The 23884-nt window shown below is 38.4% G+C and overlaps 1 protein-coding gene across 4 annotated transcripts in view; it reads left to right on the top strand.

Annotated features, from left to right (window-relative positions):
• il11ra (interleukin 11 receptor, alpha) overlaps positions 1-22347 on the top strand; it is a 46936-nt gene extending 24589 nt beyond the window's left edge. Inside the window, exons 1-12 of one of the 4 annotated variants that reach the window (XM_024299267.2) lie at positions 1978-2336; positions 5899-5995; positions 10109-10175; positions 10440-10609; positions 11044-11158; positions 11352-11515; positions 12438-12601; positions 15966-16110; positions 16316-16408; positions 21091-21193; positions 21270-21388; positions 21766-22347. In XM_024299267.2, the coding sequence (XP_024155035.1) occupies positions 5899-5995; positions 10109-10175; positions 10440-10609; positions 11044-11158; positions 11352-11515; positions 12438-12601; positions 15966-16110; positions 16316-16408; positions 21091-21193; positions 21270-21348 (1197 nt within the window). In that variant the 5' untranslated portion in view covers positions 1978-2336 and the 3' untranslated portion in view covers positions 21349-21388; positions 21766-22347. Of the gene's footprint in view, positions 1-1977; positions 2337-5053; positions 5099-5898; positions 5996-10108; positions 10176-10439; positions 10610-11043; positions 11159-11351; positions 11516-12437; positions 12602-15965; positions 16111-16315; positions 16409-21090; positions 21194-21269; positions 21389-21765 lie in introns of those variants that run through there. The other 3 variants (XM_036214448.1, XM_024299265.2, XM_024299266.2) reach the window with 3 other exon arrangements.
• The last annotated feature ends 1537 nt before the right edge of the window (positions 22348-23884 follow it).

Below are 23884 nucleotides of genomic sequence, written 5' to 3'. Positions count from 1 at the left end.
AGATTTTATATACACAACAGCACATGAGCTGCACTGCCATGTAAAGTAAAAAAAATGTTATTCTAGACCAAGGATGTCAAACTCAATCACAAAATCTAAAAAACACTTTAGATCACAGGCCAAAAAGGATAAACATTCATTGAACACACTAAAACTAAAATGTAAACTTAAAACTTAAATTCTTCCCAAAAATATGTATAAAAACAGGCAAGAATATTATTCCAGATTATATAAATAACCTTCAATTTTTTTCTCTCCATAAAAAAATATTTTGTTATAATTATAAAAGTTAGAAATGAACTAAATGTTAAAAGGAAAAACACACTCTTTACTTTTACATAATTTTTTAATTAAAAATTACATGTATGAATAACCCAAAATATGTTGATCTTCAAAAAAAATGTATTCTGGGAAAATTATCCAAATATAAACATGCTGCAACACAAAACAAACAAAGCCTGGAAATAAAAATAAAATGTGTGCTTTTTAACAAAAACAAATTAAATCTTTCTGTTTTATTTGATACATGTTTTGTTGTCTGACTGTTTTGCTATGTTTTGCCCTCAGTTATTTTATCCTGTTATATTTCTTTCTTTCTGCTACTACAATGAGAAGGAGGGAGAGGATGATGTATAACTCTGTGTTCCAAAAAGAAAGCCAGAGATCTTTATAACTGATCTCTCACCCTCTATAATCGTAGTGTTGCTTCAATATGTTACCAGTGCAAGAAAAAATTGAGCCTTTAATAACAATAATTAAAAATGATCCAGCAGGCCGGATAAAATTACCAGGAGGGCCGGATCTGGCCCCCGGGCCTTGACTTTGACACATGTGCTAGACCATTGCAAACAATAACAGAGTTGTAATAAATAAATGATGGTAGCTGTTTGGTTGGGTTCATGTAAAATCTTTGTATAATAATAAATCAAATATTAAACTGTCCATTGAATATAGTCTTCTTAAAGGCTCTTATATTTTAAAGTCTGATTAGTACAATTGAGTGTTTCCTATTGACTTATTAAGTTGATATTTGGCGTTTTACTATGTATGTAAATGTACTCATTTTTTACAATGCACTCAAAGTAACCAAGTTACAAAAAATCTCGAGTGACCTGCATCCTAAATGTCATAAAAACTGGTAACTTTGTTTTTAAACCAGGGTAAAGGGTTTGACTTTTCCTACCTCTTGTTGTGAGACTTTTAAGTGAAACAAATTGCATGCATTTAACTTTCTTTAAAAAAAAAAAGCCATTGCCAGAATTGAGAATAGGACCTGTTTGATTCATGATATTTCTGAGGAGCTTTAGAGGTTTGTAAAACCTAGTGTTGTTCATATAAATATATATTGTCCTTTAGCTATGTTATTCCCCAGTAAATAAATTGATTGACTGCTTGTAAACACAACTTTTAAATCTTTCATTCCTCCTTTAATAGAAGGTTTTTATGGTCCTTTCATTTTGTTCTCTTTTCAGAAGGATTATCTGTCATTATTCCTCCTCAGCTTTTTTCTTATTTCAGTTACACTTATGCATGCACGTTTTTACTTGAAGTAATGTAATGGCTCGCTTATTTAGAATGTTGCTAGCTGCTGCTAAAATATTGGCCTTGGAAAGCATCTCAGGCTCTCTTTGTTGACTTACACTGCACTTACCTGGCCAGCCTGGATGTATCAAATTTGAAACATTTGGAATAACATAAAATCTGGTCGGTTTCCAGTTGGCCATCTGATTGCCATAAACTTACTAAGACTAGCCAACAGAAGAGTTTTCCTAATTTCAGTAGTTGATTAAAAATAAACTTTTGCAGCTGCCTTTATATCATCAAACTTTTATGCTTGATTATTTTTGTTCATGATTAAAACAGAGTAAAAACAAGACAGATTGTTATTTTGTTTGTTTGTTTTGCAATCGTCACTATTTTATTTACATCTGTTGGTATGTATGTGCAACAAGACAGAAAATAAAAATAAAAATGCGTTTTTTCATCTTTGAAATAGTAATTTTAGACTGTTTTTTTTTTTTTTTTGGAGACTCTTGTTTTGTTCACCCGTTTGCACACTTTGGCCCCCAAAGGAGTGAAATTATGATGTAATATAGTTAACTAAATGAGAAATTGGACTTTGTTTGCTTGAATTAACAAGAAACTTTGCTCATGCCGTAAAGCTCGACATAAGTCACACACACTCGCACACATCAGTCAGCAGTGTTGTTATCGCCTCGAAAGGTCAAACAGACAAGGAGTGCAGCGGTTGCTATAGTGACCTGGGTAAACACAGGAGAACCATTGTAGTCTTCCTCTACCGTCTTGGCCTGACCTGGCTGAATTGTTGGTTTTGGGTAAACACACACACACACACACACACAGGCACCGTGTGCTTTTTTTCCCCACACAGTCACATCAGCACACATTTATGGCTCCTCAAACCTGACATGATTGTCAGCTTAGGTTTGCGAATACACAAATAAACACACAGAGATAAGCACATTGCACAGGCTGAAGGCTAAATGAAACATTCATCTTTGTTAGTTTCTTTCTAAGACTTGACTTCATCTGTAATGACCAGCAGAACATCCTGTAGTCGTTTTTACATCACTGGACAACAAAACAATGTGCTTCACAAGTGTGTTTCACAAGTTTGTGCGCACAGCATGACTGATTAACCTTACAGTTCCTACTCATGAATATCTTTGGGTCTTTCATCAGTTAATTTGCACCTGTAGATAATACCCCTCACTCGTTTCTACTCAACCCTTTTTTTCTATGCCCTTTTCTCTGCCTCAGTCTTCTCTTACTGTCGTCTTCTTCTCTTGTAAAGCTTCCTGAATGTGCAGCGGCTTGTTAAAGTGACTCATCACGCGGGATTGTGCTGCCACAGAGAGGAATACTTAATAATGAGCCTTTTTTAAATGGGATTGCTTGCTGTCGACACATACTTTATTTTATGGTCAAGTCTGTATTTTCAATACGTGTTCTCTTTTTCCATCAGTCGGCTCCTTTTTGACATTTTTCCCTTTGTGTCACTTTTTGGGAAAGATCTATTCTCCAGGGCAGTTGAGCTAGACACCTTTTGTTTTGTGTCATTGAGAATGTGGGGGCACTTGCTTTCAGCTTGTGCTTTTGTGACGATTTCCATGGCTGCATTCCCTCGTCTGCTCCAAGTCCTGCTGGAAGAGTCATCAGTGATTTGGAGGGAAGAGGGGAAGGACTCAGAGAATCCTCTTGTGAATTTTAGACACACACTTGCATAGATACACACATCATTCTGCACAAGTTTTTTTTAAAAGTTATGACTAAACTTTAGTAAAAGTTGATGTCAGTTGGTCAGTGAATGCAGGTGATGTTCACCAACAGCAAGCCTTACATAAGCTAAAAATATTTCTTGCTGCTTTAACTTTATTAGAACAATGTGCACTGATTTATTGTATTAAAAACATGTTTGTTTTTGTAGATTAGTTTAAGAGATACAAAAAAAAATAGTTCACATGTTGAAATAAGAAAACCATTTTTTTCTGAACAAATGTGTTATTTATTCATGATAAAATATTTTTGACCATCTGTGTTGAAACAGATATGACTCAGGAACTGGTATCAAACTCGGTGTTAGTGTCTGTGTTGGTGATCATCATCAATAATGATAGTCAACAATCGTCCTCTTGTGTTCATGACGTCCCGTTGAAGTGCCCGTTGGATCTTTAATTGTGCTCTCTTATGGGGTCCACACAACCCCAGCCTTACATCGATGTGTGATCTCTCCCATGTCAAAAGTGGACAAAGGTGGACAGGATTTTATGTCTGCCATGGACACCAGTAAAGATAAAAAAATCCTTGGAAAAAAATATGTTCAGCGTGCTGTGTTGTGGGGTCCAGATGACCCCACTTTAATGTAAATATGCCTTACGACACTCCCGTGTTCCCCTTAATATGCAGTTGTTCCCATCTAAAACTCTCCACAGACCTAGACAACCCAAAAACTTGAAGCACCCGTACAGGTTGAACCCCGAACGGGTGCATATGACTAAGGTTTTATAAGAATTCTGTAATCCTTAAATTTGCTGATAAATATCTTACATCTGCTTCAAGACAGTCAGGATTTTGCATGATGAGTTCCAGAAGGAGTAGGCATGGGTTGGGGAGTAATAAAGTTTCCTTGGTATTGCCAGTTTTGGTTAAACTTCTTAAAAAGATTTAAAAAAAATACAAAACGATAAATTGATGATATTAATACCCGTCTAGAGTTTTGTGATTACTGATGGCATAACAGTATTAGGAGATTTAATCACTTTTATTGTATTGTGAACAGGTCTCATAATAATACATACACTTTATCTGCTCCTCAAGATTTTTCTAGTCATCCATCTCCCATTCTCATTTGTGCAAGAGAACCCGCCCCCCTCCCCCCCATTTATATAACCCAAATGCAGGGGAATATCCTTAAACATCTTTTGTCTCTCTGTCTCTTTGGAACCATGTGTAAATGCTGTTTTTTCCTGTCAGTGCTGTCAGCTGCTTAAATAAAGATAAAAACTTTTGCTAAAATATCAGCGATAGAACAGATGAACATTTTTCTGTTAGGCACTAAAGAAGGGGATGTAGAAACCTTTGTGTAGATCTGTTTACTGGACTATTTCCTTCCAGGGGTAAGGAAGGGGAGATAAGCGGCAGTGGAATGTAATTGATAAAAATGGTTCTGCAGATAGGAAGAAGTAGTTGTGCAATGATGAAGCTTGCATTCTCTGATAACTAAATTATTCCCAATTGCTGAAAATAGGAGAATAATTAAACAACAAAAAAATATTACAAGTTTTCTGGACCTTAGAGATTCAGACATTTGAGGTTGATGGCGTAAAGCAGGGGGGTGTCCATGGCATAAAGAGGGGGGTGGGGGGTAGCACCCTACCTGTTTTTCTGCTCTCCTTGCACTGCTTGCTGCTGATTACCTGGACCAGGTGTGTTCATTCAATCAGAATGTGAAGACATCTGACTGAGCTAATCAGCAGCTGGCAGGACTTGGAGATCTGGAAAACAGGCAGGGTGGGAGCTCTTGAAGACCAGGAATGGGCTGCCATGCCGTAATGATCTGCCTCAAAGTATGAAACAGGTTGAAGAAAACTGCATTTTCAACCATTTTCAACATTAAAGAAAATGTCATCATGTTTTTCAAATTGATTTTGGTCCAAATTGTTACTGTGGCATGGTTTTAATGACGCTGCGATATCATGGGTTCTGTACATATATACGTCACTGTCATTGTGTCAGTTGAGCTGGAGTCCTGGAAAGGATTTAACATATTAAGAACAAATTCAGTGATTGTTGAATGGAGAAGGGTAGTAAAATCTGGACTTATAGTGGTATACTCTTAGGCCTCCTTTCCACTGAGCAGTCCGGTACAGTACGGTCCAGTTCAATGTTGTATTTTGACCGTTTCCATTGTAAAATGGACCCATTAAACAGTTCCAACCCGTACCTACTTGAGGGCCCCCATGAAAAAAGGGAATGGGTCATTTGGGGCTTGCTTTGTGCATTCGAGGCTTTAGCGATAGGGTGAGAAGCTCGGTCATCTGGAGAGAGCTCGGAGTAGAGCCACTGTTCCTCCACATCAAGAGGAGTCAGTTGAGGTGGCATCTGGTCTCGATACCTCCTGGATGCGACCGGTCTTACTGTAGGTCTAGACCCAGAGATTCTGTATTTAGGGGTTTTCAGCCTTAAATTGCAGTTAGACCCCACAATAAATAAGGGAACACTGTGCTGAAAAGAAATGATTGACCTTTTTATGCCTTTTATTTTAAATCAAACTCTTATAATAATGTTGTTGAAGTTATTATTGAATAGAACAGATTTTGAAAGAACAATTAAGAATAAATCTGAACTGTTTTGTTCTACCCTCCCCTCCTGTTTTAGATGCACGGCCTCCTGTCCAGCCCTGTGTGTCTGACAGTCATCTGGTTTCTATCTTGGTCACTGCGTTCCAGTTGTGCTCAGATTTGGAATGGTGAAGGTGAGACGCACTCAAACCCTAACGCATGCACCCTCTTCTCACATAAATGCACTGCATCAACTCGAGCTCAGTTTCCCTAAAAACTGGCTGTGTGTGTGTTTACACATAATCATGTGTGCATAGATGCTCACAGCACATATGTTTACGAATGGGCTGTCTGTGAGCAATTTTCGGCATGCTTTAGTCAATAACCCTTTGGGATTGTATTGCAGAAGAAAGGAGGATTTAATTAGAAACAGTTACCATAAGTTTATAAAAAATGTGCAAAAAAAGCCACTCTTTTGTTGAAGCTTTGTATTTTTTGGGCAGATTTTTTTCCTTCTTTTCCTCCTGTTCATATCAGCCCCATTAATCACAGAACAAAAGGAAAAAAAGCCCAGCCCGAGATCTTGCAGATCAAACTGTCAGAAGTTTTTCCATCTTTTCTCCTCCTTTCAGCCACGCCAGTCTTTTTTTATTGTTTGGAAAGTACTAAGTTTCCTTCAGCTTGCAGTTTCTGTGTCTGCCCTGCCATCTGATTTTAATGTGAGCAGAAACTGGCAGGTTTTTTTTTTTTGCATGCATTGTGCTGTGTGTACGTCTGTGCATAAATGAGGGCTTTTGTGTGTGAATATGCGTGTGGTTTTATGTCTGCGTGCACTCGCGTACATGTTGAGGAGCTTTTGCCAAAGGCAGAATCAGATATGAGTGGAACGCTGCGGGTTTGGGGAATAAAGTACTTCACTGCCAATAAAACATGAATACGCACATTGAGACTAGCCAGCTCTCTATCGTGGCCTTAGGTAGTTTACATGCACACTCTGAATCAGATTGCAGGATGTATGCTTTTTCAGGGCTTGAAGGCGTAAAGCAAACCTGCCTAAAACGTTCACAAAGGGCTCTGAATAAGACATTTGAGACAAAGAAAATAGTGGTATAGTGGAAAACAAATGATGGATTTGTATTTTCTAAGAGAGATTCAAGTCTAGCTTGTTACGTCTGGACTTTTGGTAAGTTTTACTCATTCATGTGTGAGGTGAAAATGTTTATTTTTCTATTTAATAACTCAAGCTTTTACAAAAGTATTTACAAAAACATGATGAATTAGTGATACCTGCTTATCTTGTTGGTAAGCAGACTGGAGCCCATTCTGGCTGTCATCAGGTCAGGGGGGTGGAGTACACCCCCGGGTAGGCTGCTGGTCCATGACAAGGCCACACAGAGACGAATAATTTAGGTAGTTAAAGGCAATTTAGAAGCAGCAGCCAAACCCAACTTGCATGCATTTAGGAAGAAGCCAGACTAAAGCCACACGTGGACACGGACAACAGCCCAGCTGCACACAGAGCATGGCAGATTCTGAGTAGGACATGTTGATGCTTTAAAGCCAATGTCACCGAGTCGCTGCGTGAAAAGAATGGGTGTCCTTTGATGACTCTTTAAGAATTAATCTTCTTCCTCCTGCTGTCGTGTTTCCTGTTCTCAGTCACTGATCTCCTTAAAGACCCACTCCCATGAAAGTCGTGTTTATAACATGTTCTTGTGACAATTTTTTTATGCTGATGGAGGACAGTTTTTCCTTTTTCAAATTGTTGTGAATCAGGAGAAGATGAAAAACTCTGTTGCTCTGTTCTGATGCATCCAGTAGTAGATGAATAGTTTCCTCGTCTGAGCTGGAATCTCCTTCAAACTGTACAGCTAGATAGCTGTAATATTGCTCGCCATTTTTGTTACACTACTAATGTTAGGCTGTGGGTGTGAGGGACTGTAAGCTAGCAGGAGAACGTAAACGGATGGTTGATGGGAAGGGGAGGTGGCTATGCTCTGCACCAACAGTCTCGCTCACTTATCAAAGGTGAATTTCTTATAAATTATTTCTGGTCTTTGCAGAAACCGTCCAAAAAGATGCTTCACGGGTTAATTGGTTACTCTAAATCAGGGGTGTCCAAACTCAGGCCTCGAGGGCCGGTGTCCTACATGTTTTCCAACCAGCCAGCCATTGAAGTTCCTTATTGGCCAAACACACCTGATCCAGGTAATCAGCAGAAGATAAGGCAAGTTTTCTGCAAAACCAACAGGAAGCTGGCCCCAGTGGACAGACTTTTGACACCCCTGCTCTAAATTGTCTCCAGGTGTGAAAGTGAGTTTGAATGGGTGTGTGATTGAGGCCCTGAAACAGACTGGTAATCTGTCTCAGGGCGTATTCTGCCTTTGCCCCGTGACCCCGAAAGGAACAAAACAGCTTAGAAAATGGATGGATGGCTAAAAACAACAAAGTCAAAATTAAAAGACCACTGGACAATATTTGTAAAATTATAGGAATGGGACTTTTATTTGACAAAGATATGCTTTCTTCCACAAATAATGTCTGCCTTGTAAGTCTGTAAATACTGCAGCTCTAACTCATTATTCAACAACATCTACAGATTTAAACTTTTCTTGTCTTTTGCTTCCATAAAGATGTTTCTTTAGCCACATTTGTTTGAGTTGATATTTATATAGGGCCAGAGACATCTGTGAGTACGCCAAATACGGAGAACCCCCCTCTCCCGGTCCCAATCCCCCACCACCACCACCTTCACAGCTGAGGGATGTCCGTTACCAATCCATACTCATCAAAAACACTTCTGATCATGTACAGTATCATACTTTATGATGCAGATGAAGAGTGTCACTCTGGGCCTTAAAACCAGCAGCGTGTGCTTCCTCCTTCATTAAATAAGTGCGGGAGGGCATCTTTTTCCAGAAGAGGCCGGTTTCATCCATACTAAACTCCTCCTCTGGATGATAATTATCCTCTGAGATTATCGGGATTTTATTTTGGCCACTTCTGAGCCAGCTAATGCTTTTTTCCATGCAGAGGTTTGTAGAGAGGAGGAAGTTAGCCAACGGGTCTGCATGCTCTTGAGGCGGAGATACACCTCAGCACCACAGCACCTCCTTTTTTGATACAAGTGTCTTGAGTTGTCAGAGTTTTTGTGATGAACCAGAAAAGTCACGTGACTGAAATAAAATCCGCTAATACATGAAACCATGAATAATGAAACGTGAATACGTAGGGTAACACTATATATTTGGCACCACTTTACAATTCCAACACCCTCCACCTCTCAATTGTCCTAGTATCTTGGTATAACATTTCTAAGAAGTTCCGTCTACAGCACAATAGCAGAAATGACAGCATCGTGTACAAAAGTGAAACAGATTGTGATTTCAGGAAAACATGGGTGGTTTAAGGGGCAAATATTGAGCAAAAATATCACAACAGCATCACTTATACAACTGTTCACTTCTGTACTCACCACTGATCTTGAGACCTACATTTTGAAAATCTTGTGAAAATAAAGGTAAATATTCAGTGAAAATGTCTCAAGAGAAAAATAAAAGTTGTTAAAACAAATAGGAAAAAAAAACTGTGCTGGCTAATGAATCAGGGTTTAAATGTTTGTTATTGTAGAAGGAGAGGTCAACAGGGACTCAGCATGCATCACTGAGATTAAGAATTAATGAGGCTGTTAGCTTGGCCGACTGACACCTTAGATGTGAGCAAGCTAGCAGTTTACACACAAAGCTAAACCGAATGTGCCCATACATACAGACATACTGACTTTTAACATGACTTTCCAATTTAATTCTCCTAAAAATATTTTTAAACTGAAGAATGTGTGTACAACTTTTCAGATCATTTTGTTGAGAATTCCAAAGTTTGACACCAATTAAAGAAAAATACATTTGTTTTAAATTGATCTCAATTGCTAACTGTGATTTATGTGGTGCTACAAAATGTGTTCTTCCATTAATATCTATGCAATACATTTACACATTATAAGGCTTTGATTAAACTTTGAAGAGTTAAAAATAGAACAGCCATTAAGGAACTTTTAAAAACAAACGCATCCCTGCAGCTTCACAGTGTGTTCCAGATTCCCTAAGTCTGCCGTCTGCTGGATCCCAAACCTTTTATGGCCATGTTATTGTAATGCTGCTGCAACGCTGCAATTGGTGGAGCTTGAATTGCAGTAAAGGAGACAATGTAGACACTTTGTGTGTCTGATTGTGCGTTGAGCATATACTGGTGTAAGCCAGTCAGGCCACCCTGTGCTTCATGGTTTTTTGTTATGTCTGTTTCTGCAGTGTCAGGCTTGCAGTATGGCCGTCTGGGTTCCAACATAACCTTGGCTTGTGGGAAGTCGCAACACAGGTGAGGACATAAACATGTGTTGTGGAGAGAGATTTGTGATCCCACTTATCTCTGAAAGCTTCTTCGTTTGTTTTAACGTCTCATTTTGCTTTTAGCGTGTTGATGGAAAAATTATTCATATTTAAAAGAATGTTATTCTCTTTAATAATTCTTAAAAGAAATTCTGAGAAAATCAGAGAAAAAGGTTTCAATGCAGGTGCAAAAAGAGTTTTCTATTGTCGTGATGGTAATAATGATTTTTTTTTTTGTAATATGTCTTCTCAGTAGGACATCAGTGATGTGGCTTCACAACCAGAAAGAAGAGCTGCCATGGCACAAAGTCACATCAGACGGAAAGTTAGTCCTCCTGCAGGCCAGTCAGTCAGCACAGGGCAATTACAGCTGCCATAGCGACGAGGGGTCCCACCTCCATTCCATCAGCCTCATGCTGGGCCGTAAGTGTTGTTGTAACTTGTTAAAGTTCGCCTCACACAACGTAGTGATTTAAGTTTTAAATAGAGAAACTCAAACAGGTTAAAAATATTATTTTGTGCAGAAAAATTGAGCCTCCACACCTACATAAATCATAAAAAAAAAATTTTATGTTTGTGATTGATTTATGTGTCCAATTATGTAACATTTTTAAACTGTGATAAGAACAGAGCTTCTGCTCCTTCTAAGTAATCAGTCTCAGCAGCCATCACAGAGGCCGTCCATTTCCTGTTTCTGTCTTAAACAGGAAAAGACTCCCTAAGTGAGCTTCCTTTGTAAGGAACTTGGAGTCGGGCTTTCTATAAGTCAAACCTCCCATGATTCCTGTGACTCTGATGGAGAACATATTCTTAAGTTGCTCTACAGTTGACAATGATTTTTTTTTAATGTTTTCCAGACCCCCCTGAGCAGCTAAACGTTATATGTCGAATGCCTAATCACTCGTATATTCACTGCTCCTGGGTGGAATCGGTAAATACGCTCCTGCCAGCCAAGTACAATGCCTCCTTCAGGTGAGACTCACTAACTGCTACTGAACCAGAAACTTTAAAAAAGTGTAAAACACTAAATACAGAGAAAATACCAGTAAATATTTATTTATATAAACTATTGTACATTTTAAAGTTCTATGACCTTGTCTGGTAACAGTTAGACTTTCTGTTTTTGTTCACTCCTGGGATAAAATGTTTTGTTTTTGTATCGAAGGGGGTCGCACGAGGACTGGAAGCCGTGTGTGGTGGACGCATCTCAAAAGCACTGTGAAGTCATCCTCCCTGCCTTCTGGCAGGTCTACCACATACTCGCTGTCACACAGACCAACGCTCTCGGCTCTCACACCACACTCGACCGAATTAAACTGGATAAGCTGTGTAAGAGCTCACTATCAGCAATGTCAAGTTTGGATCTTGATATCTGTAGATTCTTTCCTTTCTGTGCTTCTTCACCATATGTTTATCTTTCCATATTTACTAAAGTTGAAGTCCCACTTCAACCATATTTTATTCTATCGTTCCTAGTAATCTGTTAATTATTATTACATTTGTAGCCAAAATCAAAAAGCCTTTGTCGTTTTTTGAGACATAGTTTTGCACAGCGGCAGTAGCACATTAGACATACGGTTGTGGGTGGGACTGTTGACACAAACAAACCCCTTCCCATCTCTGAGAGCTCTGTTTGCACACTCACAAGTTAGCTTATAGCCTAAAGCTAACATTAGCGATGCTAGAAATATTGGACCAATCCAGTCATACGTTTTTAAGCTAGAATTGGCAACCGCATGAGTGTTGAACACTCATCATTTCTCGCAGACCCAACCGTGAGCAGGACAGAGTACACGCAGGGGGAGGGAAGATTTTGCCACGCCCATTTGAGTGGCTACATCATTAGTCAGAGAATTTTCAAGCATCCGGTTTTCTGATCCAACGCAATTCAAATGTTTGCCTTTTTTCCTGCCCCTGATTTAAAGCAATTTAAATAAATTAATTTCTTTATATCATTCTCCATTATCAGAAAAAGGCCACAAGAACACGTTAAAAATACAGCAACAGTGGGTCTTTAAGGTGCTCTGACAACATGTTATCAAAACTTACAGCAGATTTTTAGTTTGATGGGTTGATATGATCTTCACAGAGTACTAAGCCTATATTAATCATGACAGAAACCCTTGAAGATAAAATTGATTTATAATAAATACTTTAAAGCTCTATAAAAGTTATTTCCATGATTGATCAACTGGTGTTTGCAGATGAGTGAATTGGATTGAAAGTTTGTACATTTGCTTGTTCTTTGCAGTGAAACCAGACCCTCCAGAGCTTTTAAGGGTGGAACAGCTGGAAGGCTTCCCAAGGCGGCTGAATGTGTCGTGGTCCTATCCGTCTTCATGGGCTCGGCTGGATGCTTACCCTCTACACTTTCAGATCAACTACAGGCCTCAGGGCTCCAAATACTGGTCACAGGTTCGTACAGAGAACCTCAGGGTTTTATTCAGGTCTGTCAGAAGGCAAAATTTTAAATAAAGTTTGAACATTAGTATAATTTTTAGGGCTGTGAAGTTAATGCGTTAATGCATGTGATTAATCAAAAATTGCTTTAAGTTTAGATCACTTTTTCACGAAAAACAGACCATGTGGTCTGGCACATTCTCGTGTTACTGTGACAACATGCTGCTGAGCCTCGACTGCACCGGCAAAGGAAAGGGATATATATGCTAATTATCATGATAGGTTAAATAAAGCTTCAGTTCAGAGTAGGGCTGCCACAAACGATTATTTCAATAGTCGACTAATCTCCGATTATTTTTTCCGATTAGTCGACTAATCGGTTCGTGCGGCGACTGGATGTAAAACACACATCTTAACCATAATTGACTTTAAACTTGAAGTGTTTAAGCTATATGCTAACTAAAAATAAAGACAATAGTTTATTAAGCCTTTAATGAATCATGCAGGTTTTTTCCTTAATTTGTTTCTTGCATTAAGACGAAACTTAAACCAAATGAGGTAATCTGAATCAACTACAGAAAACTTAATAAAAGTATTTCAAAAGCTATTTGCAGATATAAACACTCTCAAAATATTTGCTCACTGAGGCCCATTTATTAAAGCAAAACACTAATAACATCTTTGAACTGAAGATATTCCTATACATAAAAAACCTCAGGATGCCCATAGAAACAAAGAGCTTTAAGACATTACATCTTTAAAAAAGTGGGGAAATGTATATTTACAAAAAGGGAGAAAAGCAGGGGATTAGAATGTACATCAGTACTTTCATTCTTTCACGACCTACATCCACTGCACATGCGCAGAACGAAATTAAATCATATTTCAGTTTGGTGGACTGCCCTTAAATCTGTGTTACTTCTTTAATGTTGTGGTTACTCTGCTGTTTGTTGTCGTTTTTTTGACTTCAAGTTACATTTAAATGAATGCTTATTCGGCTAATGTAATGCTACACCTATCAACTTAGGTCTGGACTTTTAGGCGAACTACTTCACTTTTGGGACTCGCACATCGCACAACTCCGCGGCAGATCCGTACTGACACACAGCCTCTGTGTCTGCGCTGTGAACATTTCAAAATCATGATCGTGGCGCAGAATATGAATGAAGCCTTGGACAAGCGGTTCATTTCCAGTGTAAATTCATGACCCGCACCGTCCTCGCGGCGTTTGGTTAGAAGAGCATGGATAATAAAACGTTCATCATGCAGACAGAAGCGCCGTAGACACGGATCTGCTGCAGATCTGATGGATTATCTCCAAACAGCGCATTAATGACAGCTGAACAGGATCCATTTAAACCCGGAAAACTGCCGCGGCAGAGCTAGCTGTGTTAGCGCCGATGTTATCTTAGCTCGACGAAGCTCTCTGTTCAACGTGATCAAACTCAGTCACACTCATCTTCATCCTCATGCACCGCCATAGTGATCTCATGGAACACAAGTTCTGCCTTAAAGAAATGACATTGGACAATTTTCATCTTTTATTTTTCTTATGTTTCCCCAGCGTGTTGTTGTATTGTTGTTGATACTCCTGCCTACCCTGTAACATCACTGCTAACCGGCTTAGCACCACTGCGCATGTGTGAAGAGAACGGCAGACCCGGCATTAGAAAGCGCGCACCGTAGTTTTGAGATCAAAACAAGGAAAAAACAAACAAAAAAACGACGCTTCGACGACCAAAATAGTTGTCGACTATTTTAATAGTCGACGTAGTCGCGGCTAATCGAACAATCGTGGTAGCCCTAGTTCAGAGAGAAGTTTACTGCTCGATTTTGTCCAGATGATGAAAAAGTTTTTTGTTGTTTTTTTTTTTTTTAGGTCTGCAGGTTCTAATGGCTGTATGTCGGCATCTTTGTTTTCAGTAATACTGCAGACTAGGGCTGTCAGATTTGTCGCGTTAAAAACGCATTAATCTGACGTGTGCTTGACGGCGACAATTTTTTTGACGCATTAATCGCGGACTTTCTCATACGTGCCTTTCCATACCGCGCGCGTGGGCGTCCCGGCGTCCAACTCACCGGCTGCTCTCACACTAGATCACGGGCGGGTCTCCAAACACCGAGCTGCGAGCTAAATCCGGCCGGCGCTAGGACCTGGAGAGCTCCTGCACCCTAACCCGGCTCCGGTTCGCGTCCAGTACCACGTCTGGTGGTACCGGCTCGCGTCCGGCGCCGGGAGCTGCGCACTCCCGACGTTCCGAACAGCAAGCTCACCGGGGGACGTTTTAAATGTTCTGGAGGTTTAAGCGTGATCCAGCCCCAGCATAGCGGTCTGTCTGCCGGCATATTCATGGTGTGAGGTCCGCTGGACACGTCGCTGCATCGAGCTGCAGCCAGAGAACGCGGCGGCAGTAACAGACTGTCAAACTATCCAAAAAAAACAAAAGTTCATTGGAAATGATAAATCTCTATTTCATTTATTACTGCAGTTCAGTAGAGGAGGAAAATATTTGGTCCTGACAAAAAATGAACATGAAAGTGTTATGGAAATGTTATTTTTGATGTTTTTTATTTTATTTTACTGAACATTGATTGAAGTTTTGAATTTAAAATGCCGTTCACTTGCACTTGGGCTTTTGTTAGGGATTTTATGTTACAGCCTTTTATTGTTAAGAAAGTTTATCTCAATACAATGTTACAAAATAAAGTATTTCTGATGAAAACTATTAATTTTGTCATTCAGCTCTACTGCAGACATAAAAGTCTTTACAGTTCTGCTTATCTTTTATTTTTTTTTACATATAATTTATACTTCTGGTGTAACACTTAATAAATGTAAAAATCTCAGACAATGACAGTGTGAGGAAAAATGTTCTCTCTGGCCGTATATTGTCATCAAATTTACCTAGTAAAACATTGTGATTAAAAGTGATTAATCCCAATCCAGAAGTGTGATTATTCAGATTATTTATTTTAATTGATTCACAGCATTAAGTAAATAAATGTTCTAAATGTACAGTTTTGTGTGTGATTTCATATTGTGGTTATTTGCAGATATTAAGCGGTCAGCAAATACTTTAACTAATAAAAAAAAAAAAAATGTGATTAATTTTTTTCAGGTTTGCGATTAATTAGTTAATTTTTTAATCGATTCGCGGCCATAATAGCTTAATATTTTTGACATTTTTTGTTTTTGTAAAAACTAGTTTAATTTTACTAATTTCCATTGCCACTCTTACAACAATTGTTTGTTAAACAACTGTTAACCTGCTAAACTAAATGAAAATAGTGGAGCTTAGTGAGTTTGTTCATACTTTATCACATGTGCTTTTTTTCAATTCTGTTTTTACATGAACGTTAATCCTTATGTCTTGCATAGGCTGTCATTTGGGACACCTCAGTGGTTCTGTATGACGCTCTGGAGGGCTACGTCCACGAGGTTCAGGTTCGAGCTCAGGATCAGGTGAACTCGGACAGCCAGTGGAGTGAATGGACCAACTTGATCTTGGCCAAACCCTGGGAAGGTCAGTCACATCGCAAAAGCAAAGTTCATCGTTATTTGTTATTTCAATAAAACATCTCAACATAAATAAGAGATGAGTTTTAAATATCAAATATAGAATCAGTGCCACTTTTTGCTAATTAAATACGCCACTTTTTAGTTTGCCAAATGATTTTTATTACTTTTCGGTCAATGGATTTCTCTGTTTCTCTGCAACTTTCCCACAGCTGAGAGTAAAGAGGATGAAGACTCTGAAGAGATGGAAGTCACCGAGAACTATGATATAGTCTCTTCCTACACAGAGTTTGAACCCTCCCACAGTAAGAATCGCTTATTTCAGCTGACAAGTGCTGGGCTTAGCTTGGGGAAACGGTTGTTATTTTTGGTGGTTATTATTCTGTCACTATATAAAAAAAAAAAGTAGAGGTCAGTCCTCGATTCCTCAAGTTGTTGCCCATCCAAAGCTGAGAGGTCTGTCACGTTCTTCATTCAACTGTGAGAAACTAGATGGAAAAAATATTTTTTAATTATTTATTTTTTATAATAATAAAAATGTGACCAATAACAAAAGTTCACTTTTTATTTAAGTCTTCAGTTTTAATGATCTCACTAATGGAAGTTGGTTTTTGCCCCAAACCTCGCCAATTATGGCCCCATTCAACCTATCTTTATACGGATCAGCGGCCCCAAATCATGATGTTTCCACCCCCGTGCTTCACAGTACTTTTGCTGTTCTTTGGATGCAGCACGGCCTTCTTCCCCCTCCAAACTCAGCTAGCAGAGTTCCATTTTGGTTTCATCTAATCATTGACATTCTCCCAGTCCTCCTCTGGAGGATCCCAATGTTCTCTGGAGGACTATAAACGGGCCTGGACTTGTGCTGGTTCAGGCAAGGGGACCTCTGGAGCTCTGCGGGATGTGAAAACATGACGTTGTGTGTTACCGTAGTAACCTTTGTTACTGTGGTCCCAGCTCAGGTTTTTTTCACATGTTCTGTGCTCTTTCAGAAATAACTTCAAACTTTGCTAGTTTTAAACTAACAATTTATGTTACATCTTTTTTTTTCAATAACTTGTGGTATTCTTTAAAGCGTTCTATTTTTTTTTACACAATTCATGTCCTAAAAGATCAATCATACTGTTCACAATTAAAAGTTCATGCTACTTTATTGTACTATTATAAAGGTAATATCAACAAATGTATTGCTTATTGAAGTTCTCTGCACTCATACTAATAAAATGTGGGTGAAGCTGTGCTTTAGTTCTGGTCTCGCCAAAATAAAAGCTGTTTATTTGTACTGTACAAAGGAGACGCTAAGAAATCAGTGCTGGTAAGGATTTATTAGTAATTCTAGTGTTCAGTACTTCAAAGTTTTATTGCAGAAAAATTGCATTTTAACTTTAAAGATTTAATAAAACCACATATTCTATTTTGACTGAATGTTGTTTTGTCTAAATGCCTGATCATGAATACATTATTAGAAAATGATTGAAAATTTGAAAATATGATTATTGACTTTTTTCACTCCGGAATAGAGAAGTAAAAAAGTTTTCAAAGCCAAATCTCTGTTTTTTTTCTTCCAAAATCTCCTAAGATTGACACAAGGTCTTATAAAGGGATCAGTGGGTTTTACGGCCAGCATGATTTTTTCACTGCTGTTTTTCGTTGATACAAAATGCTTCACTGTTCGTTTTTGCAGCAGAAATAACAGATAGCATTGGTTACAGCTATTACTGTGTAAAAAAACAAAAACAAAAAAAGCACTGTTAGTACCTCATGCCCAGCTTCACCAAATTACCTGTAATTGCAGTAAATTGCACCTGCGAGGTGTTACGCTTGCTAGAATCCCATGTGTTTACTGGATAAAAATATGTTTGACACATTAAAAAGCTATTTTAAATTAGAAAAGTATCAGGTTAGGCATGTTAAACTAAACTTTAGAATCTGGAGTAATTATTCAAGTCTATTTATTTAATCTCACTTTAGGATACTTTTGCTTTGAAAGTATGAAAGTATGTGGTACTTTTCTCTTACCTGCTCTCAGGGCTCACCTTGCCATCAAAATGTTAGGTTGTTTTATTTTTCCCAGATGTTTTCATTTCTTAGACTCACTGTTTGAAAAGTTTGCTGTATTTGAAGTGGTTTGCTTGTTTTAGCATGAGCAGAGACGGCTTCTGTGTTAAGGGAGAAGCTATGTAAATAGCTCACAATTTCCTTTACCTGAAGGATCAGGATGTTTTCAGCATTTACTTTTTTTTTTTAATAACTGACACTCAGTTGACCAGTACACAGAGTTATTGTTTGTTCTCGCGGTCTTAGTTGATGCAATATAAAAAAAATAATGATTAATCCATATGGTCTTTAAAGACCCACTTTGATCATCTTTGGATCTCCTTAAAAAATCTCCATGGTCTTCTAATAGCTATTTTGCCATTTTTAGCCCAAAAAAACTGTTGGTTTCTAAGACATAGTTTCTGCAGAGCAACAGGAGTTTATTCAACATTTAATTTTGAGTTGTGAGTGGGACTGTTGGCTAGGAACAGTGACGTGCAGTCAGGGGCAAGAGAATCTGGCTACAGAGAAAAAAAAATATGGCACCCGAAAATGAATAGCCCTAAGTCCCTCCCCCTGCCGGAGCCGGCCGTAACAGAGATATCGTTTTAAGGTTTTGACCTTTTTCCCTTTTTTTTTCTCTCTTTTATTGACCCTTTTTGCCGTTTTTTTTTCTCTGTGACACTCTCTGTCACAGAAAAAAACAGCATTTTAGTGACTCCGATCAGCTGATTCACGGGGAAAAAAAATATTAGTTTATTCAGATTCAAGGGTGTAAAAGCTGATAGTTTTAAAATACAATTTTTGGACTCATCAGGGGAGGCAGGTGAGGCACAGCCTCACCTTCAAAATATATCATAAATTTTAAATATGTATATATTTTTTAATAAAAATAAAAATAAAATAATTTTTTTAAACATATCTTTCTGTTATTACTTTTTTCTGTTTTGGGTTTCAACGTTTCTTTGGTTAAAAAATGTGTGAATTTACGAGAAAGTGGAAGGTGAGGCACCGGCAGCTCTTGCCTTCCCTCTGCCCTGCCTGCACCGCACACACTGACTGGAGCTTTACTAATTCAGTCTTTTTATCATCGTGAAAGATGCTTTGTTTTTTATTTACCTAGTTTGCTTATTTCTCACAAACTGCCCGATTACATTGGTGCCAGTTTGTGACTCCACCAGGTGGATGCATCAGAATGGAGTGGAGCAGGGAGCTTGTGGCTCAACGACTATATTTTCTACATCATAAATACGTTCTTTTGTCAAAATTATTTGTCTGCTCCTATTTTGGGGCAGTTTAAAAACAGAAATACTTGGAAACCCAATTTTGAGCTTAATTTCCTTTTTATACATGCCCTCCATCATTAGAAGAACATGTTAAAAACACACTTTCATCATCAGAGTAAGTTATATATAAAAAAAAAAAAAAATGAAAAAAAAGTCTTCTGTCTGGGATGTTCTCTTACTGAGTCACTTAAACTAATTCAATTATTCTTGGTTTGTCTCTGTAGTCGTGTAGCGCTCTAACATCTGCGTCAGCATGCATTCACAGTGCATTACTCACAGTGTGTAACTCTAGACAGCACGTGCAAACACTAAAGCGTCTCCCACCATTCATGATGTCACCGTTCAGCTCTCCGCCTTACTAATGAAATCCAGCTCTTCTACTATCTTTTCTAGAGTAATTTATTATTTCCAGTGTCCAGGGAAGATGTGTTTGTGTCATGAAGGACAAAAATGTAACCAGCTACTTGTAAAACATGCAGCTAAAGTGCATAGTTGGCTCATTTGTAGGTGAAAGCGTTGCTGTGTGTCAGCTTGTCAATGCAGCCTAAAAACTGGATTCTCATCCCAACAACTTTAGTGCCCCTTGATACACCATCAGAGACTACAAGTATCGTGTCATTGATTTAACTTTTTAAAAAGTTCTACTTATTCATTCAAAGAATCTTTACCTAAATTTTTCTATCTTGCTGTCTATAATTGAAGGTGTAGGACATCTGCGACACTCTTTCATACTCAGAGACACATGTAGACTGAAAATGACAGAGGAAGCAGCTACACTGGTACTTTTTGTAATCTCATTACAATTTCTGTCAATTTTTTAATAAAATAACAGCAGTTATTTTGGAACCTTTTAAAAACATGTCCAAAACGTGTTTTATTTATTTTGTTTGATGTAATATTTGTACTCTTTATAGACATACTTTGATGAAAATGATGTTTTTGGTGTTTTTAGCGTGCTGTTGTGGTATTTTTCTCATGGAGGTCAAGTATAAAAAAATGAAAGTGAACATTGCATTCCTGATTTGTTTTTGTTTTTTTATTCAAATCGCTGTGAATCAGGACCAGACAAAAAATGACGTTTAAAAAAGAACATATTTGTGTTGTAGATGGATCTACTTGGTACCTAAGTTACCTAAATCCTAGTTTTTGAGGAAATTCGGTGGGCGGTAATCTTGTCTTAACATGCTGAGTTACCACTGAGGTTTTAAGATAAAATTCAAATTGAATAGGACGATATTTTGACATCGGTCAGCCACTGAACTGGGACATTTGGAGGTTGCATTGTGGGAGTCCGTTGGCAGGAATGTTCCTTATAATTTTTCACGCCAACAATTTTCATAAAAATTGGGCGGCGGCAGCTAATCTTGACTATTTTGCCAATGACTTCCCATCAAGAGGTGGTAGTTGTATATGTGACCGTAGCATAACTGGAAGGGAAGAGGGGCGGGGTTACTCTGCCGCAATCAACTCAAGAGTTAAATTTCTAATAAACTACTGCCACTCTTCAGAAACTGACCAGGAAAACGTCACGTCAAGTTTTGGCTAAAAACGGAATCATCATAGTTGAAAAACCACAGGGAACGTTTTTACAAAATATCAAAAATGATGAGTGTAATGCTGCACATCACTTGGTTTGTTGACGTGCGCTCTTTCCCCTTTTCCAGACTTTGAACCGCAGGACGATGGCGATCTGGGCCTGATGATTCTCCTCATTTGTTTCTCTGTGTTGATCCTCACCACCGTCCTCTCCCTCATTCTAGTCATGTGGTGAGACAGACGCACCAACAGCCCCTCACTCTTTGGGTCGTATATTTCAAAAAATGTGTCGTTTTTCCACTTCCAGGATGAGACGGAGGCGCCGTAATCACGACACAAAACAAGGACCCAGCTCTATGGTCAAGATGAAGTCCATGCCGATCTAGTGCTATCCTCACAGACCGCATACAGCCTTTCAAATTCAAGGTATTCAATTCAACGTTTTTAGTCTTTCTTGCATTTGTTTAGTTGCGGTGACAGACTGGTGTTGTTTAGCTTGTTTGGCAGCTGTAAGGCTTAAAGATGAAACAAACCCTAAATGATTTTCTTTTTCCTTCTGGATTTAGGAAACCGCCACAAAAGACTCTAAAAATGTCACAGAACATTGTAGTAAAGACAAACCCTAAATGACTCACAGAGCTGCATCAAACAGTCAGCCAGTGTGTGATTGTAAGGCTGGCACTCAGACGTGCAGCCACAGATAATAACCCTCATATCTGTCTTTCTTGCTTTTTTAATGATGGGATCTAAAGATGTTTTGCTCGGCTGTCTCTCACATCTTGATGTTGTTTTCTTCCTCTCAGGTCGGTTCAGTCGACACCTCCAACTGTCCACATTCAGTCCCTCCGTGACGGCCCACAGAAATGTTCGTAACGAAGGAGGATTTTTGCAAACTTCTTTAGAGACGTTCAGAGCTGTGATCTGCTCCTGCTACCCATAATGCATCAGCAAACTCCTAAAATTAAGTTGAACTGATGAAGCGGAGTCCTCAGCTTTCCTGGTGAGTGTGCCTTTTGAACTTTGAAGTGCAGCTGCCAAACAGGAGAACAAAGGATTGTGGGACAACTTGCTGCTCAGATTTCACACACTTTGGTCTGATCACCTCAGAAAGAACGAGTTCGTAAACGTCCAATCTTGCGTTGATTGACCGACCGACTGAAAGCTTTGAAGATCAAAGCCAAAGCATCCGTGATGGGCATTATGGCCTCTGCCCCCCCCATCCTAAAGTCTAAGACGGACTTTATCTCTGTTGAATGTTGTGTCTTCTCATATTTCACCTATTTTGTCTCGTATTTCTATAATTTTTTTTTTTTGTGCCTTTTTTCATCCATCGTGTGTAAAAGTGGATTAAAGATGAAAGAGGGATTTTGGCCTTTCACACATCACCAGCATTCTGTTGTCTCATAGATTTAGTTTAAGTCTAAATATTCTCAGAGTTTTTACCCCAAAACAAGAAATTCTAAAGAAGTAAAACCAAATTAAAGACCCACTCCGATGGAAATGGTGTTTTTAACATGTCCTCGTGGCCTTTTACTGATGTAAAGAAAAAAATATTTTCTATGTATTTTTCTGTGAATCAGGAGCAGATGGAAAAACTGCTAGAATAAGAGCTTCATTGTGACGTAGAAGCAACTAGATCCACGTACGTCTCAAAACTATGGATGGTAATGGGGTTGTGACACACTGTAAGCTAGCAGGACAGCATGTAAACAGAGAGCTCTCAGCAACTTCGAAGGGTGGAGTTGATCCCGCCCACAACTCTAGGGAAAATTTCAGCAGAAAACATGTCCTAGAAAACAGCAGGTTCTTTGAAACTGGTTTTAGAATAGATCAAAAGATGATCGGAGTGGGACTTTAAATAAAAATCTAGAGTTTCTAATTGATTATATAAGACAAAAAATGCTAAATTTGTATTAAAACTTAAAAAAAGTATTGCAAATATATGAAGGTTAAATTGATAAAACTGCTTTCATGCATAAAAACTACAATGGAAAACTTGTAAACCACCTTTTTAAAGATTTCTTTATATATAATTTATTCTTTTAAACATCTAAATTTGAGCATTTTTGGAGAAAAAAAAAACAATCAAATGAAACCTATTTAACAGTTTAGCCTAAAACTGGCACCGGTCAAAACATGCTTGTTCTAGTTTGTTAGCACTTTTATTTTCTGTCGTGTGTGTTTTTTTTTTAATGATCTGCTGCTGAAACGGTGCAGACATGGTTGCAGAGATCAGCACTTTGCTGGGAAGGGAAAACTAAGTTACACGACAGTCCAGCAGTTCACTGCTCAGTTTATCTGGACGTCTGTGTGAGGAGTCGATGAAAGCAGTTACCACTGAACACGCGAAACACGACAACACGTGTGAAGATACCTCCAGGACGGTCTGCAGACGATGTCTTGCAGATGGAATCGAGAGTTCTTTCTTTCTTTCGTTTTTGAAACAGAAGGTGCATTTGAGTCCAGTTTAGTGACTGAACGCTCCCTGAAGCTAGCTCCACGTATTATGCATGGATCCATTTGAAGCTTAATGTATGTTATTGTTGTATATCACATTTTAGAGAAGCATATATGTTTGTCATGTCGTGTGTGGTGTTTCTCTGTTGTTTTGCTCAAACTCATAAACTTTTGTAAAATTGCTGATTGTGGACGAAGAAAAAGTTTGTTCACAGTTCATAATCAAATCAAAAAATGTCCCAATTGAGTAAAATGTTAAAAAGTGACAACAAAATCTTGGATCTAAAGAGTATTAGTTCAGTACTTTAACTCTTATAGAACCATCACACCTCATTTCTCTTCCATGTAGACAGTTATGTATGTACGGAGTTGGAACTACAGTAAATAAAGTTATCTGCACGTCTTTTCAGTTGGGCACCAGCATAAACAGATTGCCGTATTTTTTGGAGTACAAGTCGCCTTTTT

Source organism: Oryzias melastigma, linkage group LG12 (assembly GCF_002922805.2).
Source record: "Oryzias melastigma strain HK-1 linkage group LG12, ASM292280v2, whole genome shotgun sequence".
Lineage (NCBI taxonomy): Eukaryota > Metazoa > Chordata > Actinopteri > Beloniformes > Adrianichthyidae > Oryzias > Oryzias melastigma.
The sequence above is the reverse complement of the archived record's forward strand: the minus strand, read 5'-3'. Positions and strand labels throughout refer to the sequence as shown.